Below are 25,730 nucleotides of genomic sequence, written 5' to 3' on the forward strand. Positions count from 1 at the left end.
ATATGAACAGTTTATAAATACCTTACATGGGTAATCTTTATTAAGTATGCATGATAGTTTCTCTTAAAAGTTCCTTTCTTTAAGTAAGTAAAAACTGTAAACTAAATTCAGCTTTTTTCTCTTGTTTATTAAAAAAGACATTAAAGAGAAGCATTTTTTTAAACAACTGACACTGATTTGAACAGGATGTTTTACAAAAGCTGGCAAAGGCAAAAATAACTCTCAGTACAAAAACAAAGTGTACAATGACACATACTGTTTTCTTGTCAGACTAAGGCAGTTCTTTCAGTGAATCATTTGAACAATTCTGTTTTTTCCTCACTTAATGATTCAACATGAGAAAAAAGGAGCATGAATTTGAAATCAGAACTGTACTATAAAAAATATCAGAGGTAAATTAATCTGACTTATTTTTTTCTTTTGTTTTGAACCTTTACCAAACGTATTTACAGTTGAACTGAATAAGCTGACCGGTGTGGGCTCATGAACACTGAACATTGTCATGAACATCTTTAATAATTCACTGTGTTGAAATGTTCTCTAGCTGCCACACATTCCTTGATGTCTGACTAAAAGCTGGAAATGTACTCAAACATGACCGTATGTACAACGTAGACATTTCTGAAATCAGAAGGCCAAATAGGCTGTTCTATTTCAGTAATATGACTTTTTTGAATCTGTCAAACCTATGGTACATACAGAAAAAGAGGGAGGTAATTATAACACTCAGGTACCTGCAGTGAAATAATGTTCTGTTGATGAAGTCGTTACTCTTTACTTGACTGTTCCTATGTTCTGATTCCTGATGGAGCACCAAGCCTGGAATATGTCTCTGAAAAACAAAAATATTAAACGGTTGATGAAACAAAAACCATCAACAAGTGAGAAACAAACATGATTCATGGTTCAAACTTGTACACACCTGCAGTGAGTGGCCACACATTCGTTGCTGCAGTACTCTTTGTCCCAGTCTTCACTCTCCACTGCTGGATTGTTACAGCCCGCCCTCACACACACACTCTTCATGACATTACTGGACGCAGTCACCTCCATCTCTTCCTGAAGGAGGAGAAAAACAATTGGCAGAGAATCGTTGATATCTTGTGACAGCAAGTCATTCACGTGTATATATTTATTAAATTCACAGTTGCTTTAAAACGCGGCAATAGCAATAAAACAAGAACATCTACCTCTTCTGAGGGCAAAACTTCTGTAACTTCATCCTCATCTGCACCGCCCGACACATCCGCTGAATTCAGCACCTGCACTGACACAATAGGTGCAGACGTGGAGGACGTGGTCACTGTCGACGATGCAGACGCTGAATTCGGGACAATAATTGGTAGGGTCTCTTTGCCCTGCAAGGATGCAGGAACTATTTTAATCTGAAGCGGAGGTGGAGGTGTAGCCGTGACAGATACTGCCAGGGTGCTTCCCTCGCGAGGCTTGGCTTGTAATGGCGGAGGTGCTGGCGCCATTTGCTGGAGCCGCGGCGGTGGAGGAGCATTCTGCATCTGCTGCAGCGGAGGAGGCTGACGAGAGCCACCGGACAAAAGCAGTGTCGGCTGCAAGGTGCGGACCCCGCCTCCAGGCAACACGGTCACCAACTGTCCCCCTGCCTGCAGAATGTGCTTTGGGATTATGATCTTGGTGATGGTCTGGGCTGGTGGAGCTAGCGCGGCTGCTGTTGTTGCAGGGGTGGAGGCTTTGTTTGCCCCCGTGCGGGATCGTGTGGTCCTCTCCGGGACATCCAGAATGATGTTGGACACACAAATATTAGTGATGGTGTTCTCCTCAGTGTTGCTGTTTGCCAAGCGGATTGCTTGCTGACCAGCAGAGAGAGGAGCTGTAGGGGTCAGGTTGTCGACTGGTGGTGGTGGTGAAGGGGCAGTTTCCATCTCCTCGAAACCCGGCTGGAATTAAATTATATAGGTTGGAAAATGTATTTGAATGAAAATCCAAATATATATTTATATTTACAGGACAACAAAGTGTTACCTGCGAGAGCTGGTTGGCTCTGTAAGCTGCCAGCGCTTTCAAATACTCCCTTTTGGCCACTTCTGTCTTTCTCTTGTACACCTAGAAGAGACACAATTTTAATAGGTGTCATTAGTCTCTCATTTTCACAAACAGTCACTTTTTAAACCACATCCCCACTGGTCGAAAAACTGGGGGTTTTCATTAGAGGCAATGTGTTTAATTATTGCTCACAGAGTCAATTGACTGCTTCATTTTTGGCAGCAATGAAAATTCCAGCATCATTTGCTAAGATGCACATTCATCTTTGGGCTAAAAGTATGACCATGAGCCATTTTTACAACTACTGACAATGTGTATTGTTTTATCTTCATTTCCTTGAAATCCTTCACTCTCCACAAAGTTTGAATGACCAACTGAAATAAAAGATACATAATAGTAATGCTTAGGGCTTGTTTTAATTCTTTAAAAAAAACACTGAAACTGATTCATTGATTACCAAACTAGTTGATGATTAACTAAGTAATCGATGAATCGTTTCAGCCCTAACAATGGCTGTAACATTGTCACTGAGTTCCGTTCTGGCTTGTTTCATTTCTGGCACATTTGTGACATTCCATTTCATGCATGGGTGATGAAGGGGTGAAGAAAACATCACAAGTCAGAACAACAACAGGCGACAGTGTTAACTGCCTCTTTTTTTCACTGCATCACATCGGTTAAAAAAGCCTGGGTACACCTGCTAATGTTACTGTTAAAGGGGCTAAATAAGTTTTTTACCTGTTTTTGTTCCTCGGCCAAGCTGTCCCACATGGAAGCCACAATCTTTGACACCTCCCCAAAAGAAGCATTGGGATTCTGGCCCTTAATAGCTGCTTGGGTGTCTCTGAAGAACAAGGCATAAGCTGAAACTGGCTTCTGTGGTTCATTTGGATCCTTCTTTTTCCTTCCTTTCTTTGGGCCCATGGCCATACTCGCTGGGGACAGCGTGGCCGGCTTTCCCCCACCCCTCCTGCCTGTAACCGGGGAGATGGAGGATAGGTGTGCTTGGTGGGAGGACAGGTGGGAGAGGACAGAAGAAGAGGAGAGAGACATGGGGGAGTCTACCAGCACACTCCTCTGAATAAGGAAAAGATAAGAAGGAGAGGAGTACATATTAGCTGTCATACAAGCTGTGATGGATACCACCAAACACCACAGGTTTATCCCTCACCTTGAAGTCATCCATGTCTTCATCCTGCAGGGAACCAGCTGGAGACGGTGTTGCCGACAGCGGCTGCTCGGGTGTCTCTGAATGATGTCCCATGTTTTCACCACCAAGACCCAGTGCCAATTCTGACTGGTTAATTGTGCTCAGGTGACTACTTCCCAAAAGACTGTGACCAATGTCACCAAGCTGGACATCAATGGTCATTGGGGATGAACTGCTGAAATGTGAACCACTGGAGTTCCCCATTTCCTGCAGCGGGATTAAGACACAGAAAAAAAGTTAGAAAATCTTAATTCATGAACGGCTTAAAGTGACACAATGTAGGATTACAACCTTTAAATAATGTGAACAAGATTATTTTGACAGCACAACTAAAAACAGCATGAATGGCACCTCTGTCAAAGACTGAGCAGGTCTGCATCACCTGCATTGGCACTATGTAACTTCTGAATTCGGGTCTGTGCCACAAAAAGAACTACAACATTCTACTTTATGGCATAACATGGCTGCCATGGGACACACAGAGATTCAGGACGCTGTCACAACAGAGCTGTTTGGTACACTTTAAACAGATCAGCGTTTGATTCCTAGGATAGTGTGCTTCATTTGGGCAGATGTGAACGCTTATCCAAACTCTGGTCTGCCTGAAATTGTAGATCTCCATTTGTTTCCAAGTGAACCCTGGTGATGTTCATTTACTGTGGGAGATGCAAGTCCGTGTCTCAGGCTTGTTATTATCGATGATAGCTGCATGCAGTGCTGACCACAAATCTTAACACCTGATTTATTGCTTTAAACCGATTATCACGTTTGATGGCCAACAGGTAGAGATCACTCACCAAAGCTGAAGAGCTCAGAAGGGCCCCTCCTCCAGCCTGGCCCATTGAACCAAGGTTCAACTGCTCCAGGCCTTGAGATCCAGAGTTCACAAAGGTGGAAGCGAAGGAAGGGTCATTGGCCTCGACCACCAGGTTGCTTACAAGACTGCGGGATACTGAAGATCCCCCAGTGCCATCTGACCCATCTGTCAACTCAAAGTGGGCATCACTGATGCCCAGAGCTGGGTCTGGATCAAGGGAGATGGGGGGGATCTCAAACACCTCATCCCCAAGACTTGGAGTGTGAAATGTCTGCTACAGGTGGAGAATGAGAATGAGAGGGAAGAATGGGTCAGTAAAATTAAATTTTACTCTGAACTGCCATGTAGCCCGTGTAAACTCACTCACCTCAGCGGACAGAAAAGGGTGGCCTGCTCCACTGATGGTCAGGTAACTATCGCTGCCCTCTGCGAACTAAAACACATTAGCAGGTCAGCATTCAATAAGCGATAAGCTTTTCCACCAATAACTGACATTTAATTTAATCCCTCAATAGTACGCATTATGTTATCTTCTTTACCTTGTTCTCCTCAGGGTATCCACCGTATGCCTGGCTGTCCAAAAACTCCGAATCAACATTCTGAGCACAACCATCCGACAGGTCCGAGTAAAAATTTATGTCCATATTAAAGGTATTTCCTCTAAACAAACGAACGCACGAGTTTGTGGCTACTTTGCTGGAAACTGAGATATTTTGAATTCCGACCCATTTAGGTTTCAAATTAATATGCTAGTAGCTAGCCAGCTAGCTAATCCCAGTCTGTTAGCATAACGTTGCAACAAACTACTTCAGCTTTTAAATCGGATGTATGAGGAGGGCATAGAGGTGGCTTGAGGCCAACAACAACCAAGTAATCACAGTGTTATTAAAATACAACTTTTTAACTCCCCATACGTGCGATTTTTACTTGAGGCCCAATACAAACTCATTCATAAAACGCCGGAGCGATGCTAGCATCCTCTCAACGACCGCACTAGCAAGTGACTGATTCGCGGGCTGTCAGAAAAATGCAATTTGCGACTCCAAACACTTTAAGTTTTTGTATTTAATTGCGTGCACATGTTTAAGTTGTGCCATATTAGTTGCAGAATTGGCATATATAAGAAAATTTTATAGCGGGTTACTTTTTTCCGACCGTGGTGGTAAACCTGGTGTTTAAAATCTATGTTGTTGGCTTAATATGTTGGTTCTGCAAATGAAATCGGCCAGCAAACAGAAGGCCGTGAAGGCAGCACTGCCTCACACTGTCCCCGCCCACTCGATGACGTTAGTATGTGAGAAACGATGGAGGGATACTGATCCAGAAATAAAGAAAAAAATTGATCCAGAAATGTTAAGAATTACCATTTATAAAATAGCAACTATTATTCCGTGTTCACTGTCAACCATTTAATATGAATGTGTTGAAATGCTATTAGTAAACATTATTTATTTATGATAGATCATGAGTGAAATTTGTTGCTTCTCCAATTAAACCAAATAATTGCACCTCGAATTCCTTACTAGTATTAGTCACATATAGGACTTTGTTGAGTTTAGCTTTTCATGCTTAAGGACATCCAAATACCATTTTGATGTACACATGAAAATCATGGTCTATCCTATAAAGTGAAAACGTGTCCCAAGCTATAAAATTATATTTAGCTGCTCTCCAATGTGGTGTTCTTAAAATATTCTGAAATTGCCACGTACATATTGCTCTACGAGTAAAACCTTCATCATCTTCAGTTTTAACACTCTAGAATATTACATTGATACTGCCTAACAGTATAAGTTGAAACAAATAAATATGCATTTAGTTTTGAGAATAGTGTAGTAATTAGACAACCATGATTCAGTCAGGTGATGAACTACAGAGAAAATAGTGAATATGTGAAAGGCTAATCCAGTTATAAATAATCTTGACACACAGTTCCTGTCCAGTCTTATCAGTGAACATCATGTGTCTCAGTGTTACTGTAATTAATAACATGTAAAAAATGGCAGAAATCCAGACTTGCGTGTGATCATCTGCTGTATTATTCATCATGGTTTAATTATGGACATGAATTGGCCGTGTGTACAAACCAAAAACTTAATTGTTGCCTGTGTTTGGTGAAATCTGTAAAAATACACACAAACTTTTCACTTTAGATTGCTGTTATTCATATCACAGATACAGTCAGATCATAAAACAATAGTAACTCATTGTGGTCTTATCTGCACCATTGTACATAACTGACCAGCTCTACATTGTACATTACACCCATCCTCCTAGCACTGATTCAGTAACTAATACGCCAACCCGCCCTCCCCTACCCCCAGCTCAACCCCCACCCCACCCCACCCCACCCACAGAGGGAAAACGATAACAGTACATCCACACACTGGATCCCCTTTCAGTTCAGACTCGCCTGGATGCAGAGGATGTGACCATGAGGTGGGGGGGGATGATGGAGTCTGGATCCAGGCTCTGCTCAGTACACAAGTCCAGTTTCATGTAGCGCTGGAGGACCAGCATTGAGGTTCTTAGCTAATAAAAGGGTTTTCTGTACAGTAGATGTCCCCTTTTGGTCACGGCTGGGAATGTGATGGTAATTCACAGGTTTTCGAGGAATAGGAGAATATCAAGTCGTGAGAAAAGATAGCTCAGCTTTTTTGCCATTTTGCTGGAGGGTCGATTGAAATAGACAACACAATTCTCAGTGATTAAAAAAAGAAAATGAATTGGGTGCAAACCTGCATCGTTCATGAAAAAACAGTCCTATATAAAATAAATGAATAAAAGTAGCAACCAACAAATAAACATAATGTGGTAAAAAAATAAATGAGAAATAACATGATTCAATGTTGTGAAGGGACTAAGTCAGATGAGTTTAAAGAGTGGGGTTCAGTCAATCCTCTGAACTTGATGAGGAGTCAGAGTCCTTCTGTGCTATGATGACATCGTCCAATAATGCTTCTTGATCCGAGCTGTCATAGTCACCATGGGAAATGCTGTCACCACCCATCATTTTAACATCAAAGTCTGGACTGGTGAGAAAGTGATGAGAGGTCTCCAGGTCCTCCTCATCCATCATGTAGGCTCCATCTGAGACCAGAGTCTCCTCTTCAACTCCGTCCAGGTTGGGGTCTTCAGGAACAGGCTCTGGAGTGTGGTGATGATGATGATGGTGGTGGTGATGGTGATGATGATGGCGGCGTCTGCTTTTCTTAGGGATGTCCGAGTGCTCAGTCAGCAGTCGGTGGAAGTGGGTCTCCGGCAGAAAACCCTGAAACATTAAACAAATATTCGATGAAGAAACAAACTTAAGGGAGTGGAAAGTGTTTCCAGTTCTCTTCCATCACTGACACTGGAAACCACAGTTCCTCTCATCTTTCAAACAATTCCTACTGTGTGGCGTCAATAAAGTGCATCTATATATCTTAAAAGAGGGATTTCCCAGCCTTTCAGCCCCCCAAAATAACAGGACTAGTGGCACAAAACCATTATTTTCTAAAAGTTTACACATCAGGTTTAAACTAAACACTATAATTGTGAAGAGTTAAACAGTGAAAGTTTCTATAAAATTGTCAAGAGTGTAAGCAACTCAACTGTCTTACATGTTTTCATTTACTTACTGAATAAGCAATCAGTGAGAAAACAACTCAGACCTAAAATAGTTTTTTGTATTTTATTTAAAATAGTAAAAATGAATGACTTTGATTACATACAGAGCTGCGAACTGTGTCAGACCAATCGGGCGCTACGGCGTTATCAGGATTCTCCTCGAGATACTCCCTCAGATCTTGCAGCATTGGACAGAAAGCAGCGCCGACCTTCACAGAACAAAAATGTTTGTTAGAAGGCAAGAAGACGGTCAATGGGTACAGTAAATACACAATAAATTGCACCAGTCGTGTCTCACCTTCTTCCCTGTCCTCATGTTGATGACTTTAACCTTCTCGCTACCAGTTAGAACTTTATTTGCCCTCCTCCTCCTCTTCCTTTTGCTCCTGTTTACAAGAAGCTGAAGAAACCAAAATGTGAGCAAGGTCTCCATAAACAATAAAATGTAATTTGATGAATTTTGTACTATTTCATAACAGATAATGCAGATTAACTGAACATACCTCCAGCATGTCTCCCTCCACCTCATAATCTGGGTTCTCTTTCAGCCATGTTGGGGGGTCCCTCCGTCGAGGAGTGCGCTCTAGTGGATCAAGGAGACCCTCTGTGTCTGACAGCTGAGACAAACACAAAGTAGTGATTAAAAAAAATACAAAAACATCTAACTCCATCCATGTTCTGCAGGAATACAGGTAAACCCTGACACATGTACCTCTTGGTCCTTGCGTTTTTTGCGGTTGCTGCTCTCTCCTGACCCATTGGGCATCAGAGCCTGCTTAGAGAACGTCAGCTTCAGCCCCTCCTCCTGGCAGAATGAAACACACACACACACACACAAATCTTGTAAATTTGTCCAATACCTCTTAGATTCAAACAGATAATCTGATCAACTATAGAAAAAGACTGTTTTTTTTAATTCAATTAACTGTCTTTGCCTACAATTTGAATATTATTTAATTATTTCTCACCTTAAGGAGTTTGACTGTGAACTCTCCATCTTCTCCTTCTGCCCCTGGGCCAGCAGTCATGCTGCTGGGTTTACGGATCAGCCTTGTGAAGGCCATCTCATCTCCCATCAGGTCTGAGCTCGGGTTGAGCTGAGCCTCAGGCACATACCGCCGCCCTGAGGGCCACTGACCAGTCAGCACCAGTGTACACAAGGTGTCCAGTCTGTTGATCAATACACGGTCCTGGAACATAAGAGCAAGGCTTATGTATCAGTCATGATCAGTACAAAAAAAAGAAGCAAAAAACAATATGGCTCATCTCCTCTAGAAAAACATTTGTATTGTGTTTAAACATACATAATGTACTCTGTAAATCAAACTGGAAATGAATTACCTTGGGCCAGTCAACTCTGATAGGATCAGGAGGTGGAATACCATCCTGAGACGGAGTAATGGAGAGTAAACTATTATCTTCATCCATATCACACACCTTGGCTGCTAAGGGTAAAAAAATAAAAATCATCAACTCCATGGTTTCATCCATGCTGCATTTAAAAGCACATCACATAAGATATTAAGTCATAAAATGACCATGATATATCAAAGTACAAAAACATGTTAAGGTGAAATTAATTCATAGACTTGATGATTCTCCAATGCTGTGACTCTGCACGTCATCAGTTTCATCACCTGTTGCTAATATAAAATTACCAAATGGACCAATGTTTATAAAAAAAAACAAACAAACAAATTGGACAGTTGTATGAACGTGTATGTGAACACAGTGTAACACCAGGTGTAAGTGCAGCTCCTTTGAAGAGGATTGCTGTAGTAGGCCACAGTAACATTTTTCTTTCACTCATCAGCTTACCCTTTTCTCCCTCTTCCTCACTCTCCCCGCTTTCGTCGCTGCTCCCTGATTGCTCTGATGATGAGGAGCCTGAATCAGAATCTGAATCTGAATCAGATCCTCCCTCTCCCTTTGTTCCTCCTTCCGTTCTTCCTCCCCTCCCCCTGCTCTTTTTGAAGTTCCAGCCCTGGCCATGTACTTTTCCATCATGGTGACTTAAAGGTGTGCTCTGCAGGTCAGCCAAGAGTTCAGCACCTAGCAACCGGGCCTCATCATCAGCTACCTCCTCCTTTACATCTGGCAGGTCATCTTCAGTCTTGGGCTGGATGAGGGGCATGATGGGAAGTGGTTGCGGTGGAGGGGCCTGCTGGTTCTGGATGAACTCTTCCCTAGCCTGATTGAAGGTGAACTGTGGGTCTGCTAATATGGAAAGCTCAGTGCGGCTGACACCATGCAGATTAGCACCAAGCATCAGCTGACGATCGTGGTCTGGTATATTCCACCAACTGGGCAGCTCGGAGTTCGGCAGGGCCAGGGTTAGACGCTCCTCCAGGGAGGGGTGGGGCAGGACTCGCTCACGCAGGCGACGCAAAAGGCTAATACGGTAAAGGGTACGGGAAGCACGCTCCTCAGTGATGGGGGCCACAGTCTGGGAATTCTCTGCAGGATCTGATTTGGATGAGAATCAAAGGTTAAAAGACAAAAGCTTAGACACGCAACATGTTCTAATTTAACCAAAATATCGATTAGTCTGTAGTATAGTACAGTAAATCACATGGATATTTAGAAAATGTGGTCTCTGTCTGCATGGTGTTGAACTGTGGACAACTGTGGAGCCTGAATAAAATAATTATTTCAAATACTGTAGTTACCTTCTCTGCCTGGGGGGAGGTGGCAAACCCTCCGACACATGGCAACAAAAGAGCGGAAGTATCGGCTGAGACTCTCGTCAGTTTTTTTATCCAGGCGAGCAAAGGTACGAAAGCGAGTCCAGTCAAATTCAAGGTCTCCGGCCTCAGGGAAATCTGGTTCCTTTTTCAACTTCACCACACCAAAGGTCGATACCACACGGTAGAAGTCACACTCCTCTCTACGTGTCCATCTAGGAGGAGAACAACAGGAATGAGATGGGTCGGTCTAAGAGCATAACATCTGATAAAATTGAGGAAAGATTCTGAAGCAATAATCTCTTTGACACAATCTGCATGCCATACATTTTTACAAAGATGTATGTGTACCTCTGCTGGCGCTCCTGCCGTGCAATCTCCTTCAGTTTACTAGCTTGTTCACACCGCCTGCGCCTGCGGTCACCCTTTGCCTCAGCTTCAATCTTCAGCTGCTCCTGTCTGTAGCTGCGTTGGAAAGCCGTGATAAGCCGACGTAACCTTGCTGTGAGTGATGAGCTTGAGGGCCAGTTGCTCGCACCACTCAGGCTCAGTAAGTTTTCTGTGACCAATGGCCCCGACCTTTCCTCAACAGAAATCTCATCATCCACGTTCATCGAGTCATTCTGGAGAAAAGACTGGCAATTAATGACACATACTTCATTTTTTAAGCTCTGTTAGTTGCAAAATATAAAATCAATGCAAAGATACAAATGCAGACACAAATGTTTAGGATGTGACTTGGACTCGTACCTCCTCGAAAAGATCTTTGTGCCTTGAGGCCGGTTTGAACTCTGGGTCCTCTGAGTATTTATCATAGTCAGCACTGCACAATACAAAACAGACAATCACAGGTCATTGAAGAAACATACTGTCCAAAATATTGCACATTTCCTCCAGATATGACAAAAGAGAAAGTTTACACTTTCTCTAAACTATTAAAATCATAAAACTATTGTGACTGTAGCATTTGACATAAATACAAAAGGGAACGCAGAATAATATGAAGTAGGCGCCACTCACTCTTCCCCCATCTCAGTGTCACCAGTGTGCTGCTCAGCATCAATGGCCTTGTCATCAGGTCGACCAGCTCTCTCCAGGAAGCAGAGGCAGGGATCAGCACGCATGGTGGTGTACATTTCATAACCTGGAAACAGGGACACAGTTGAGACCGTCACAAAAAAAAACCCAAAACAAAAAGTGGAGACAAGCAAACCGGAAATGTTGCCATAAATCAGAAATGACTAAATTAGACTATATAGAGAGAATGTACCATGTTTGAATACACCAGAGAGCAGTGAGCGGTCTGCCTCAGAATCCCACCATCCTGCTGGCACTTCCTGTTGCTCCATCTCAGGCATCCAGATATCAAGCTCCCTGGAAAAAGCATCAATATTTTACTGAATTTGAGTCTTATATTTAGGAGGTATATTCAATGTGCAAAGGAATGCATTATATACCTTATGACAGCTCCTTTCAGAACGGCGTCTGCATGTTCGCCAATCACTTCCTGCTTCAGGTAGTAGAGCATACGCACCCTGAGCAATACCCTGCAGCAAAGAGGTGAGATGTTTTAATGTTTGAACATGGATGAGAAGGCAAACACATGAATACAACAGCTGACTCAGCTTTACTGACTTGTTGCACTGGTGCTTGAGATGTTTGCGGTAGCTCTCATCCAACAAAAGAGTGTCAGGGTTGTACTTTCGGATCCACTCCACTTTCTGAACATCAAATGTGCTCTGGGCCTTTACCCTTTTACCCTTTCTGCCTCTTGGAACAGGGATAGACAGTCCTTGGTGATGGAAAGAAGATGAATATTAAAGAGGTATTTAAACACAGCTTTTAATTTGAAACAGTTTCAATGACAAACACACTCATAGCCTCAGAAATGTTTTGAATAATCTGTGTGCAGCCTCTTACCAGAGTGGTTGAGTAGAGTTGTTGGTCCACACCCGTTCTCCGGCGGAGTGATGAGCTCCCAGATGAAGCTCTTGATGTTCTCATCTCCACGGTAGTGAAGCAGACAAAAGACCAGGATGACACGGCAGATCGTCTCAACATCCCGCTCACTCAAACGTCGCTTACATCTAGCATGTGACAGGATGTCTCTCCAACGTCCCCAACTGCACAAGAACAAAATACGAAATAAGGTGTAAACACAGGATGGGAGTTAAGAGTAACACATTTATACTGAAAGCTACTGTTTATATACCCATAGACAAGAAGGTGTTTCTCGACCCGGAAACAGTCCGTGCGGCCGTATCCTCCTCCACTGTGGCGGTCAGCGCGTCGGGAAGAACGAGACTGTCTGGAATTGGCAGGTGGATACTCATCATCACTGTCCAAATCAGACAGGTCTCCACCCTCGCCTCGTAAACTGGAAAATTGTCGAGTCTGCTTGCGTACTCTGGGAGTGTCTATCACAAGGGTGTTCTGTGGGAGGGAAAAGTAATCCAACAGGAGTTAACATTTAGATATTCAAGCTTATCAACATGAATACAACTTGAAAAGGAATTTCCAATTCTACCAGGCCCTGGTCTGGGCTAAACCGGGCCACAAAGGAAGCAAGGCTACTGCATTGTGTTTTGTCTTTTTATTCCTTAAAAGTTTTATTACATATCAAAATGGAATTTATATTCATTTAAAACTACCAAATCAAAACAAGGCAAAAAAAAAATGCATGCTTAATATAACATGAGTTGTTAATTACAATCAGCTCTGAAACATCTCCTCTCATCAGGAATGTAGCGAAGCCTGCTCCAAGTGACATGTTTGACTCATATCAAACACATGGATCACATTTTTTTTTTATTCTTTACCTTGCGGTTGATGGTGTCCATATCTATGTCGGCCTTCTTTGCCCACTTCTCCCAGAATTCAGGGTCGTCCAGGGCGATGTCATTGCGGTTTTCGGAGGCGACAAAGCTGGCCTTGGAGAAGGTGGAGCCCTTGCCCTCACTCTCAATGGTAATGGTGGTGGCTCTTCGCTGAAGGATCTGATCAATATCCTCCTCACAAAAGCGACTGCCCTCATCATTCTCATCCATGATGGCAGCATACGCTCCTTTTCTCAGGAGGTCCTCTATCTCCTTCTTAGAGAACTGCTGGATCTAATGAGGATTACATGGACAATCATACAATATATGACACTGTTAAGAGCTGGAAGGAGGACAGTATAGATTTTTCATCCACTATGTGTTAGCTTGAGCTTCATTTGCTTTTTTCTTCTTATTTTTTTTTTAATTGTAAAAAGGTGTGCTATTGCCAACAGCTGGACTGCTGCAGAGCAAAGGATAATAGGAGCTTTGAGCTCTGAATGCCAGCTTTAAATCATATAACAAAATACTAAAAAAAGATACCATGTATTGAGACAGACCTGAACATAGCCTGGTTTTGGTTAATGACTAGTAGTTTTCTCACCCCATTGACGTTACTCTCCTTGTTGCCACTCATGCTCTGCAGGACGGCACGGTCCAGCCCAAGCTTCAGACTTGCTTTATCCAGCATCTCCCTCTCATAGGAGTTCCTTGTAATCAGGCGGTAGACTTTAACTGCCTTCGATTGACCGATACGATGACACCTTGCTTGGGCCTAGAGCAGGAGAAAAAAAAACAGTAGGGTCAGGGGAGCTGTGGCTTGAACGTGATAAGTGAAGAGTAAAAAAACTCTCATTGATTGATTCATAATAAATAATAAATAATCAATTAATCAAAAATTGCATGCGTCTCTAAAGTAATTTGCAGTTCTAAAAGGTCTAACGAAACTGTTACTTTGTAAATAACACAGTCTTGTACCTGCAGGTCATTTTGAGGGTTCCAGTCAGAGTCAAATATAACACAGGTGTCAGCAGCAGTGAGGTTAATACCCAAACCGCCAGCTCGGGTACACAGCAGGAAGACGAAGCGGTCTGAGTCAGGTTTACTAAAGCGATCGATGGCAGCCTGGCGCAGGTTTCCACGCACTCTGCCATCAATACGCTCATAAAGGTATCTGTGAAAAGAAAAAAAAGAAATAGCAACATGAACATATTTATGCATAATATGAATAAATATTGCCTCCAATCGCATGTATAAACTAGAATGAATATCATTGATCATTCATATAAAAAAGTAACCATGACTCTCATACCTTTTGTTGATGAGGTAGTCCTCCAAAATGTCTAAGCAGCGCACCATCTGAGAGAAGATCAGCACTTTGTGGCCACCAGCCTTTAGGCGAGGCAGCAGCTTGTCCAGCAGCACCAGCTTGCCTGCTGAGCGAATCAGGGCCTGCAAATGGAAGTCCGGAGCCATGGGGTCGTAAACCTGCCGCAGCTCGGCTACTATCTTCTCCTCTGCACCTAGAAGACAGAAAGACAGAGACAGAGAGAGATAATTTAAGATATTGCTCAATGTCTTGAATTTACAAAATATCTGTAAATGTATTGTTTAAACCTTTCCTCTAAATGTATTAGTTCTCTGGGGTGGAAGCAAATGTTCAAAGTCAAGATTAATGAACAAACGTGCGCAACATTTGAATTATTACTCTGCAACAACTTTTCCCTCAGTCATTTTACAAAGTCAAACATTTCAAAATATTATGTGGTCAATGCAATTGCACACAATGTGACAATGGAGCTTTATTTTTTTTACAAGAAATATGTTTGAAAAGAGTCAAAGAATAGTAACTTGTCTGCATTTTCTGCAGTACTATTTTCTTAGCCTAATGAAAGGCAGACTTTATGTAGATGTATGTAGAATGCTGTATATCACAGAAACAGCAGCAAAGAGGATAAATGTAAAACTTTGAACACCATCTCCAAAACAATACCATTGATGAGGTAGGGGTGGTTGCAGCACTTGCGTAGCTCCATCATAGTGTTGAGCAGGTTAGGGACATTGCTGTTACTGTTTGCCCCTAAACTGAGGAAACTGAAGTTTCGTTCCAAGATGGCTCGATAATACTTCTTCTGGACATCAGTCAACTCAACCTGGGGGGAAAGTTTCAGTTTTCAAAAATTCAATAGCAAACTTACATGTAGCACAATTGTTGTTTCAATCATTTTCAACAAGTTCTGTTAAGAGCTCTGTGGACCATAGCAGGTTTTTCTCTTTGAATCTTGTGTTTTCACTTCATTCACAAGGCTCAATGTTTGTTTTTTAAATAAGTGGTCACAAACAGTTACTTGATTTCACATCAGTTGTTATTGATGTCAATAAAACACAAACAAATGAGTGCATAAAGGAAATGACAATTTCAAAGTAAGTACCTCAATGATGGTCTCCTGTTTGGGTGCTAAGTTCTTCTCAACATCCTCCTTTAGCCTCCTTAACATCATAGGTTTCAAGATGGCCTGTAGCTTCTGAACCTAAAAGACCAAAACAAAGCACTGGCTCAATGACAACTGAACATTAACAGTTAAATATTAGGAAATATAATGTTGTAACACCCAATGACTCTCAGGATATCTGTCAACATGAGTGTATTTCATACCTGTTCTTCTGTTTTCAGGTCTCCAAAGTCTCTGAGGAACTCAGTCTCAGAGGGGAACTGAGCTGGCTCCAGGAAATGGAGTAAACTGAAGAGTTCCTCCACAGTGTTCTGAAGAGGAGTGCCGGTCAATAACACTTTGTGTTCCTGTGAGAAAAAACAGGACACAGGGAAAAAGGTAGAGTTTAAGGGAAGCGGGGTAGTGGAGGAGGACCAGTAATAAGGCTGCTAGAGCAGCAGAGCTCCTGTTCTTCTCCACACATTTGACGAGTGGTTACAGTCATGAAGCATTAGCTGGGGTCTTCTCACCTGATCCATCATCTTCAAGCTGTCCAAAAGCTTGCAGTTGCGATTCTTGAGGCGATGAGCCTCATCAATGATGACACAACGCCACGAGATTTCCCTCAGCTCAGGACAGTCGGACAACACCATCTCAAAGGTTGTGATGAGGGCATCAAACTTATATGCACCAGGAATCAAATGATCCTATGGGCAGAATCATTTTCATTAGAAACATGTGACATCAGTAAAGTCAAAAGACAACTACAGTCATCAATGATGCTACCTTGTCGTCCTTGCTGTACATCTCATACTGCTGGATCATCTGACGGCTGGCCAAGCTCCCATGGTAGACGATGGCGTTCATGTTGGTCCATGTGGAGAACTCTCTCTCCCAGTTAGTGATGGTGGAGAGTGGAGCAATAACAAGGAAGGGGCCTTGGATTCCAGCATTATACACCTCAGACAGCAGTGCAATGGACTGGATAGTCTTGCCCAGACCCATCTCGTCTGCCAGGATACAATTCTGCCTGAGAGATGAGAAAGAAATTTGAATACTGAGGATCAATTAACAATCATCTTAAGGGTACAAAATACAGATGAAACATTTTTCATGTTGTTCCTTTAGGTTATGCTCAACTACATCCCAAATTCAATCATATCTACTGATACTTCTTAAATGAAAGCATCACACCCAGTAACATTGCAGTGTGAAAAAGTGACTGTGTGTAATAAATACCTGTTGTACCAGTTGAAGAGCAGCCAGTTGACTCCTTCCAGTTGGTACTCTCTGAGTATGTTCCCATTCTTGTACTCTCTGGTCTCTTCCAGTTTCTTCCACGAACTTGCAGGAGGCCGAGCCTGACGAGAGGGAAGGGAAAGGAAATTAAATAAATGTCAGGCACGACGAGATCATCAAGCTTAAAGGCAGACTTTTCTTTTATCAAGTGCGCAGGATTAGGGGGTACATGGCTGAAGGGCAAATGTCTGAAGGGGTAGGGGACTGTGAAAAGTCTAGGAACCACTGCTCTACATAAATAAGACTGAAGAGAATTATAATGTGCCCGCATGTGTTATTTATGTGCCAAAGAGGTATAACACGGAATTTTGTAATATTAATAATTGAAATAATTGAATTTTGAGGTAAATTATTATATATAATTTTTCTGGCCACACAAACCATTTCGTTAATTTTTTTTTTGCTTTTCATGAGTAGGAAATTGAAAATGTGCAAACAAATAGGTGGTTAGAAATAAAAACTGATGCTGACGCACCATTTTCTTCAGACGAGGTTGTCGGTTTTGGATTTTGCCGAACTCCTCAACCTTGCCCTCGTCTACATCCTCCTTCAGCTCCCAAGTGGCATCTTCATAAGGCAGGGAGCACCACTTCACCAAATAGTAGATAACAGGCTATAGGGGAAAGAAGAGGAAGTATTTAAAAATTAAACTTGATGAAAAAGTCATATTTTATAGTTCAAAAGACATGATTAAGAGAGAACTCTCTTTTATTCAGCGATTTCTTATTCTCTCACCTCTCCGTTGTCCTTGTCCACACTATGGGACACGTCTAGGATCCTGTCTGCTTCAACATAGTCAGGATTAAAAGGCTCCTCCTCCTTAAAAGAACCCACACAATTAAAGACAATAGAAGCAAAAAATAAAATGTGTAATCCAAGCAGATGAACTACAAAATAGGAGGTTTTAGCATGTGTCCCTCTCTCACCTCTTGGAAGATGTGTCTCATTTGTGCGTGTTTAGTCTTGAATCTCTTGATCTTCTGGTGGATCCTCTTATCCTTCTCCAACTGTTGCAAGCTGGCCCATTCACAGTGTAAATATGAACTGGAAAAAACAAAACCGGTCCAGTTTTCAACATTGTAGAAACAAAACTGGTCAAGCATAAATGTCAAATTATTTAATGAGAAAATTAAACTTACTAGTTCTTGTATTTCACAAAGAATTCTTCAACAGTGGTGTACTGGCCTGGGCACACCTAAAAAGAGAAGACCAGGTAATTAGGATATTATTTACAATATGAATGCAGGATTTTAACAAGTTTAGAGCAAAACTTTAAATGTATAAAACATACTTCTTTTTTGGTTAACCTCATGGAAAGAACTTTGTCCACAATCGCAGCATCTTCTTCACTTGGATTTTCCTGGAATTCATTTGAAGTGACACAGATAAGATTTAAATTTATAATTAAATTATAAATTTATAACAAAAAATGATTTATACATTTCACACTGCAAACACACAGCTCACATAAGCTGTTTCAGATAATATACAACTTGTATGGAGTAGTTTTCTTTCAAATGTTCCCGAGAGAAAATAACTATTACAATAAACAATAGTTCTACACTCACCACAAAGAACTGCATGGTGGGCTGCCCATCACCGTCCAGCTCCATTTCCTGTTTAAGCTGTGCTGCTGTGCTGCCACTGATGGAGGCGACAGCTGCTGCAGTCGTAGTAACATCTACATCTTCCTGCTCATCCTCATCATCTGTTATCTTGATATCCAGGTCCTCTGTGTACTTCTTCCTCTTCACCACACGATTGGAGCGCCTCTTCTGGCCAGAAAAGAGAGGCGTGAGTCAAGATTTTTGGGGTTCAACTATGTGCTAGGTGTCATTTTCTCCCAAAATATCAAGTAACAAATAGACACATTCATGGCTTCAGACAACAACTTGTTTCAAATAGACATGTTCTACTTATTCTGTCACATCTACTTCACAGTAGTTTCTCCACTTCAAAATGATCTACAAACAGTGTCAGCAAGAGGATCTTCTAAGTCTAAGTCTAACTTTTATCTTTTCAAATGTTGGTTCAATGTATTTTCCAATAAATATAAAGTGTGTATAGCAATGCCAAAGTTTGCTAAGATAACTGGATTCAGGTTTGTTGCTTTAATATGCAAAATATTGTTTGTTCTTTGTGTGATAATAGTTGGAGTGAATTGCAAACAAATTGTCATTTAAGTTGACCAAATTGTGCTTTTTATTTCAAAATTGTGGACATGTGTGAGAGTGCGTGTACCATAATCATGTCATCTTCCAGTGTAGCAGGTGAGGCTGGACTCAACTCCCCATCAGAATGGTCTGAGGAAGCATTTCTCTTCCTTTTCTTTGCTCCCACTAGAGTAATAGTGCTGCAGGTAAAGGAAAAAATAACATTTTCTATGATGATACTTTTTCAAACTAAAATAAGTTAGATTTAAGTCATTCCAACACCTGCTAACTGCAAACACATCACTTACTTTGTCTTAGTTTTGCTTTTGCTCTTGCTTCCTGTCCCAGGTGTTACTGTTCCTCCAGCCACTCCAGGTGTTCCTCCCGGTGTCTTCACTTTGCTCTTTTTATCAGCTCCGCCTACAGGTTTGGGTGTTGCTCCACCAGCAACAGGACTTTTCTTTTTGCTTCCGCCACTGTTCTTTTTCTTAGGAGCAGACACCACAGTTATGGTACCCCCTATCTCGGGAGAGGTCTGGGTTGATGGAAGCTCATCCTGATTCAGGACTCTGGGCAGGTTCTTCTCACCACGTGCCTTGGCCCGGGCTATAGCCTCAGCCACAATACGGTTCGCCTTCTCCTGCTTGCACAAGATTTCTACTCGTCGAACTGAGGCAGGCTCGCCTGGGGCCTTGGTGATGCGGATGGCCTGGGACGAAGTGGTGGTGGTGGTGGAGGGGCCTGCTGCAGATGTGTTGATTACCTTCACCACAGAGACCGTGCCACCGGCTGAAGATGCCACGCTTGTCTGTATCAAAGACAACAGGCATATTTTACAGTTTCAGCTTGTCCTGTTTTCTTTTTTGTACAAAAACTTAAGCTTTGATGTTTTCTGTGTAATATTAGAAAACAAGTATGCAAAGCAGTATGAGGTGTACCTGTGGCTGAAGAAGCATTTTGAGTGGCACTGCAACTCGTTGCCCTCCTTGGCCCTGTGAGATCTGCAACACCTGTGGGTTACCAGCATTTCCTGCCCCTGAAATCAGCTGGTACTGCAAGAGTGAATAAATAAATGACAGGTCAAGTCAATGATTCCTTTGAAAATAATCACACAGAAAAAATAATATTAATTTCATATTTGAAGTTGATAAAAGGCACCTCTGATAGATGCTTTGCTTAACTTTTGTGCTAATTTTCCCTTCTGTTGTGATCACACAGAGATTAAATTCAAAATTGACCTTTTAATCACTAGCACTGGCTAAAGCAGCAAACTAGTGCATTTCACAAAATGCAACGAAGGTGCTTAGATTTTAGTGCCAATACAGCCATGACAGTAAACAACAACAGTGCACTCGACAGAAACCCACCCTAGATGTAGACTGATTCAACTCAGTGATAGTTATGATTTACTATTCAGTGGAATGTGTCAAATTAAATCAATGTGATTATACGGGTAGAAATGCAATGCCAGGGTGCTAATGTTTTTAATCTGAAACTGTAAACGTTGTGTCAAGAGGACCAGAAAATCCCCAACTCCCCAATAAGTTCATAAAAGTTATTAATAAACTAGTATCAGAGAGTTTGTTTTAGCTACAGGCATTTTACTAAATGACAACATATCACAGGGAATCAGATTTTAGAAAACGGCAATGTTTGTGAAAATTGGAAAATGGTTGAAACGTTGGTTTATAACAAAAATACACAGGTATATTGCAACACTGAATCAATTTGGCAAATAACAACCGACTGACTCCATTTGTATGAATGGAGATGAACTGGAAGTTTGCACCAATTCTTAAGAATCCACAAAACTTTAAAACAATAAAGAGTCAGGATCTCAGGGGTACTTAGTCACAAAAGTATCAAATCAATCCATATCAATAATCATGGCGATAAACAAAAAAAAGAGGAGCTCTACTCCTGAGTGAGAAAGGTTACAAAAAATGTTGTGGGGTTAGGGTCAAACGTGGTTTTAAAATTCTATACAGACAGAAGACAACAGTTTTCACCGATCATCTGTTGTCTCAGACGGTGTTTACACAATATAGGAAAAACATTAATATCAGTCAAAATAATATCACCATTATGTGCCATTATTGAATAATTGTCTAACCCTAATCTGATGGTACCATCAAACTCTAAAAAATGTATTCCTCACCTTGACGCCTCCTTGTTGGTTGGGCTGCTGCTGCACCTGTAGCTGAATTGTGAGGACTTTGGGTTGCCCTCCGGCCTGACCTGCAGCCCGAGCCTGGGTCAGTGCAGCCAGCTGGCTTCCCTGGAGCACCAGTTTGCCTCCAGGGAGCTGACCCAACACCAGTCTAGTCGGTGTCTGGGGCTGCTGCTGTTGACCTCCTGTGACCTGATGCTGGGCTGAAACAGCCTGACCCACTGAGGCAGCAGAGCCAGTCTGAGAGGGCTGCTGGAGAACCAGGGTTATCCGTTTTCCTTCAGCACCCTAGAGTCACATACAAGGAATGAGACTCATCATTAAAGTTATAAAAATACAGACCTACATATTCAGTTTGTGAATCTTAGCTACAACCCTGAAAACCACCCAGGATCACCTGCTGTAATACTAGGTGGTGATACCTAATGGTGGAATCTATGGTGGAAGAAGAGGTGGTTCTTACATGGGCCTGCATGGCTGGCTGGAGCTGCACCTGGGTCTGAGCCTGGACCTGGATTTGAGTTGTCTGGCCTTGGATCTGTGCAGCTTGGCCCTGGGCCTGTACCTGGATTTGTGTGGCCTGGGCCTGCGGCTGAACTTGGACTTGAGTCTGGCCTTGAACCATCTGTGCTTGGGCTGGAATCTGCACCTGAATCTGGCCTTGCGTCTGCTGTGGCATGGAAGTAAGCAACAACTGTTTCACTGGACCATTGGGAGATTGTAGCAATCTCTGTACCCCTCCACCCTTTACTTGAGCTTGTCCTGGACTTGCCTGATTCAAGACAGTGCCCCCCTGCAATATGGACATGCCAGGTTTGAGAGGACCACCAGACAACACACGGATCACCTTTCCACTCGTCTGGGTTGTGGCTCCGGATACAGTCTGCAGCACCTGGGCTTGACCCTGCGGCCCTTTGAGAATAACAATTTTACCACCAGCCTGCTGTGCAATGGCAGCTAACTGCTGGGGAGTAAGCTGGTGAGTTATCTGTGTGAGCTGCGTTGTTGTGGCAGTAGTGGTGGCTGGGGAGGAGGAAACAGTCAGAGGTGAGCTAAGCAGGATGGTGCTGCTGGACACCGCAGTGGTGTTGCTGGCAATGGGTATGTTGGTCTGGGCCTGGATTTGAGGTACAGTATCAGCAGGGGCAGGGTTCATAATGGGAGCTGCAGCTATAGAAACAGTCTGTGCAGTTGCCACGGGCACCGACTGCTGTATAGGTACTTGAACAGGGGTAGGGTCTGAGATAGAGGGGGCTGCTACAGGAACACTGGGGCCAGCATTGACCATGAGTTCAGGAGTGGACTCCGGCTCAGTCGGTGGGTCCACTTGGCCCAACGCCAGCTTAAGAGCCTCCTCCACAGGGTCTGAAGAGACTTGAGAGAAGGAGTCATCTGGCAGGGCATCCAGGTTAAACAGAGGAGTGTCCTCAAAAAGGTCCATGATGGGATCTGCCATCTTGCCCACTCCACACAGGGAGACGGGCACAATGTTTAAAAGACTCCGAGATGGAAGCTTATCGTCGTCCTTTTCTTGATTTTAAATGAACAGCTGGAAGAAGAGGAAACACACTAATGAAGAACATTTTCATGACTTTGACAAATGCTACACTAACTACTCAACAAGTATAAAAAGAACGGAGGTTGAGAACGAAGCAGTCTGTGGCTAAAAGCTAATCTGGTAGGATGTTTTTGTCCATGTCAATTTGTCTGTTAGCTGTATAATTTAAAAGTAAAGGAGTCTGGTTAACATTTTCTTGGGATGTAAACAATAAAAAAAAAAAGATAATTAGATTTTGCTAGAGATCTGGACAGAGATGTAAATTCAGACTATGTTCTATTTTTCAAAACAATTGTAACTTTGCAAGAAAAGCAAGTGTAAGCTTTGACACAGTGAGCGGACTTGGCTGTGGTCTATGTTCATCTGTTGAATATCAACATCACAAAATCATTAAGCTGAATTTCATTCTGGGTAAACATTTACACCTATTTGTAACATAGTTTGCTTTGACATGCACTTAAACTAGTGTCTATAGTATATGATTTTTATAAACACACATTGCATTTATATTTTTCAAAGCTGTGAAAGACTAACAGTTAAAAGCACCATCACCCTATACGTTTTTTAAATAAAATCTTAATGATATATAACGCCCAGAGAGGTAGAAACCACTACTGGATCAAATAATATATACGTTTACCAATTTCACATCTAATTTGTGACCGCGTCCACATAAAATAGCTCCAATGTTAGTATTTGGTGAAACGTAAGATATAAAAGTAGGTCGATGTGGAAAAGCTTAACTATACAGTGAATATAAACAGTTTATAGTAAAGTGGGACGAGGAGGGAAGTGATGCTGGAGAGGAGAGATGCTCTCCTCTCAGGTCGTATTGCAGTCTTTCTCACAAAACCGTCTGTTAGCATTAGCTTGTACCGCGACCAAGATGTGCGAAATACTAAAGCGCCTGTGGCATGGAAACCACATTGGGGCTCATATACACGGTTTATATTGTGTCTTGAGCGGTTAGTTCGCTTCTCTGTCATTTACTACCGACCATTCCGTCTACCGGACTCCTTATCAACAAACCGGACCAAACCAAAGCAACGTGCCACAATAACCATTGCCCGTCAACGTTCAGACACGGCTTAGGCCGCGATGCTGTTTCGGTTAGTCTGCGTCTAATTTTCGGCAAATACGCCTGAAAATAACCACCATATCCACTCCCCCGAGTCTCCCAGTTAAAAATCGGGGTGCTAAATTTACCTTTGCATCGACACACATGGCTTTCTCCGTCTCACAACACTGTACGATTACAGGAAACGGCCAGGGAAGAGCAGGAACTAACATTCCTGCCAGAGAAAGCGTAGAAAGCGTGCCCCTCCGACGCTATTAAACGGTGATTGGTCGCTTCCCCTCTGAACCGGCAGCATATCCCGATCTCATTGGCGGTAGCAGCTATCACTCACAGGTACGGCCTCGAGGAGGTGGGACGAGAGACGTAGTTTGGCTGAGAAAGCAGTAAATGCGGCCTAGCTGGGCTCATTTGACTTAGGGATCTTCAACATTGCCGTTTTTTTCCGTTGTGGACGCTCGTTTTAGAAAGCGGAGGTCCGTATGAGCTGACAGAACAAAAACACACGATGTCTCTATCATAGCCAGCGGTTAATGCTGTGTACAGTCCGTCAGGCCTGTCCGTGAATGGAACACCGTCAGTTTTCCCACCGTTTTTATTACACTGGCCACAGCACACGAATCAGTCCACAGCAATAAATGAATGGAAATATCACGCAACTTTCATCAACGACTTTATTGAGACACACATCTTCATCACGTGGGCAAATAGATATATTTATGTCAGTTATTATCCATTTTAAAACATTTCATAACTGTTTTTTGTTGATACCAGTGAGATAATTGCTCATGAATGATTGTAATTGTGGGATTGGCGTCCTCTAGTGCTCACAGGCTGAAACATGGTTACCATCACTTGTTCCAGTTGGAAGATTTTCATTTTAATTTCCGTCAAAAATATCATGTGCCCTGTGCTCAGGTTTGCAGTTGGTTAATATTACCATTCTTGTATAAAGTACCTAATAGGGATACTTGAGTAAAAGTACAAGTATTTTACCAGAAAATAACTTTGGTAGAAGTTGGAGTCACTTTTTATAATATTAAAAGTCTTAATATATATGACATGTACTATAAGTAAGCATGAAAAGTAATCTGATACAAAATGTACTGTGAGGAGGAATTGGGATTGAGCAATGGTGACTCATTGGGAGGGTGAGTAGTCTTTCATCTGGAAGGTTGTGGGTTCAATTCCTGGCTCTGCCAGTCTATATGTGTCCTTGAGCAAGATACTTAACCCCATGTTGCAGCAAGTGAATGGATATGAAAGATGTGTGAATGGCAAAACTTTAGTGTAAAGCAGCTCATCAATACTAGAAAAGTGCTATATTAATACAGACCATTACCAACTCTTCTGATTTCATTTGGGAGGGTTAGTAAAAGTACACAATTTATTTAGGAAATGTAGTGGAGTGGAGTGAAAACTTCTGCCAAGGTTGCTCAGTTTACCACAGTGTTAATACACTCAATCTGTTTAATATATATATAAAAAGTAATAATCTTGAATCCATGTCCAGAACACCACTAGCATCCAATAATCTTTGAGCCATAATCTACATCCCCAGAAAATGTCATCCAAATCTGTGGCTATGTCCATCACAATAGCATGATGGTTCATGCATATTCAGCTGCAGTTTCTGCCCTTGGTCTATATGCACCGAGATTTTCTCCGACTCCCTAAATCTGTTACCAGTTTGAACTAATTGTTTAACTTCCCACATTTGCATTACTCGTGAAACCTTCTCAGTCATGCAAACTCCAAATTTGTTTTGAGTGTTTTACATATATTTGCAAAATACAAAATGGGTTTGTCACTGAAAACATTGAAAAACCTTCCTTTGTACTTTTATCTGTTCAATTAAGGTTTTAGTCTGTCTTGCATTTTGAGAGCT

General features: G+C 42.2%; 2 protein-coding genes across 6 annotated transcripts; both read right to left on the reverse strand.

Annotated features, from left to right (window-relative positions):
- Positions 1-241: 241 nt before the first annotated feature.
- On the reverse strand, positions 242-5,132 carry LOC122775042 (TOX high mobility group box family member 4-A-like). Of its 2 annotated transcripts, none has more exons than XM_044034737.1 (9): positions 4,586-5,132; positions 4,414-4,479; positions 4,027-4,317; positions 3,191-3,436; positions 2,758-3,096; positions 1,999-2,079; positions 1,191-1,913; positions 923-1,059; positions 242-832 (listed from the first exon to the last, which is right to left on the reverse strand). In XM_044034737.1, the coding sequence occupies exons 1-9, from the start codon at positions 4,688-4,690 to the stop codon at positions 775-777; spliced, it is 2,046 nt and encodes a 681-aa protein (XP_043890672.1). In that variant the 5' UTR covers positions 4,691-5,132; the 3' UTR covers positions 242-774. The 2 variants fall into 2 exon arrangements, with proteins under 2 accessions (XP_043890672.1, XP_043890665.1); XM_044034730.1 differs by having other exon boundaries at positions 4,027-4,320; positions 4,586-5,131.
- Positions 5,133-6,062: 930 nt separating this feature from the next.
- chd8 (chromodomain helicase DNA binding protein 8) lies at positions 6,063-24,074 on the reverse strand. Of its 4 annotated transcripts, XM_044034719.1 has the most exons (40): positions 23,974-24,074; positions 21,982-22,758; positions 21,673-21,879; positions 21,198-21,497; positions 19,978-20,091; positions 19,348-19,847; positions 19,128-19,239; positions 18,455-18,661; positions 18,178-18,246; positions 18,026-18,081; positions 17,813-17,930; positions 17,622-17,705; positions 17,362-17,499; positions 16,827-16,948; positions 16,374-16,617; positions 16,118-16,294; positions 15,812-15,955; positions 15,588-15,686; positions 15,149-15,308; positions 14,468-14,678; positions 14,134-14,329; positions 13,760-13,930; positions 13,159-13,449; positions 12,552-12,772; positions 12,260-12,462; positions 11,975-12,131; positions 11,797-11,886; positions 11,610-11,713; positions 11,360-11,483; positions 11,090-11,162; positions 10,691-10,962; positions 10,325-10,554; positions 9,474-10,121; positions 8,997-9,100; positions 8,624-8,845; positions 8,368-8,460; positions 8,159-8,272; positions 7,954-8,055; positions 7,760-7,864; positions 6,063-7,317 (listed from the first exon to the last, which is right to left on the reverse strand). In XM_044034719.1, the coding sequence occupies exons 2-40, from the start codon at positions 22,663-22,665 to the stop codon at positions 6,940-6,942; spliced, it is 7,644 nt and encodes a 2,547-aa protein (XP_043890654.1). In that variant the 5' UTR covers positions 22,666-22,758; positions 23,974-24,074; the 3' UTR covers positions 6,063-6,939. The 4 variants fall into 4 exon arrangements, with proteins under 4 accessions (XP_043890654.1, XP_043890646.1, XP_043890638.1 ...); XM_044034711.1 differs by having other exon boundaries at positions 18,455-18,658; positions 21,673-22,758; XM_044034703.1 differs by having other exon boundaries at positions 8,997-9,097; positions 21,673-22,758.
- Positions 24,075-25,730: the final 1,656 nt, after the last annotated feature.

Source organism: Solea senegalensis, linkage group LG1, assembly GCF_019176455.1.
Source record: "Solea senegalensis isolate Sse05_10M linkage group LG1, IFAPA_SoseM_1, whole genome shotgun sequence".
Lineage (NCBI taxonomy): Eukaryota > Metazoa > Chordata > Actinopteri > Pleuronectiformes > Soleidae > Solea > Solea senegalensis.

Bases quoted from the DNA above. Each gene is read 5' to 3' on its own strand.
- LOC122775042 (XM_044034730.1), bottom strand. From the start codon at position 4,690: ATGGACATAAATTTTTACTCGGACCTGTCGGATGGTTGTGCTCAGAAT. The intron at 3,097-3,190 runs GTGAGGGATAAA...TTCCTTATTCAG, and splicing joins AAGACATGGATGACTTCAAG to AGGAGTGTGCTGGTAGACTC. The intron at 1,914-1,998 runs GTAACACTTTGT...ATTTAATTCCAG, and splicing joins GAGCCAACCAGCTCTCGCAG to CCGGGTTTCGAGGAGATGGA.
- chd8 (XM_044034695.1), bottom strand. From the start codon at position 22,665: ATGGCAGATCCCATCATGGACCTTTTTGAGGACACTCCTCTGTTTAAC. The intron at 18,082-18,177 runs GTATGTTTTATA...TTCTCTTTTTAG, and splicing joins TGAGGTTAACCAAAAAAGAA to GTGTGCCCAGGCCAGTACAC. The intron at 8,846-8,996 runs GTAATTCATTTC...CTTATGTTCCAG, and splicing joins TCAGAGTTGACTGGCCCAAG to GACCGTGTATTGATCAACAG.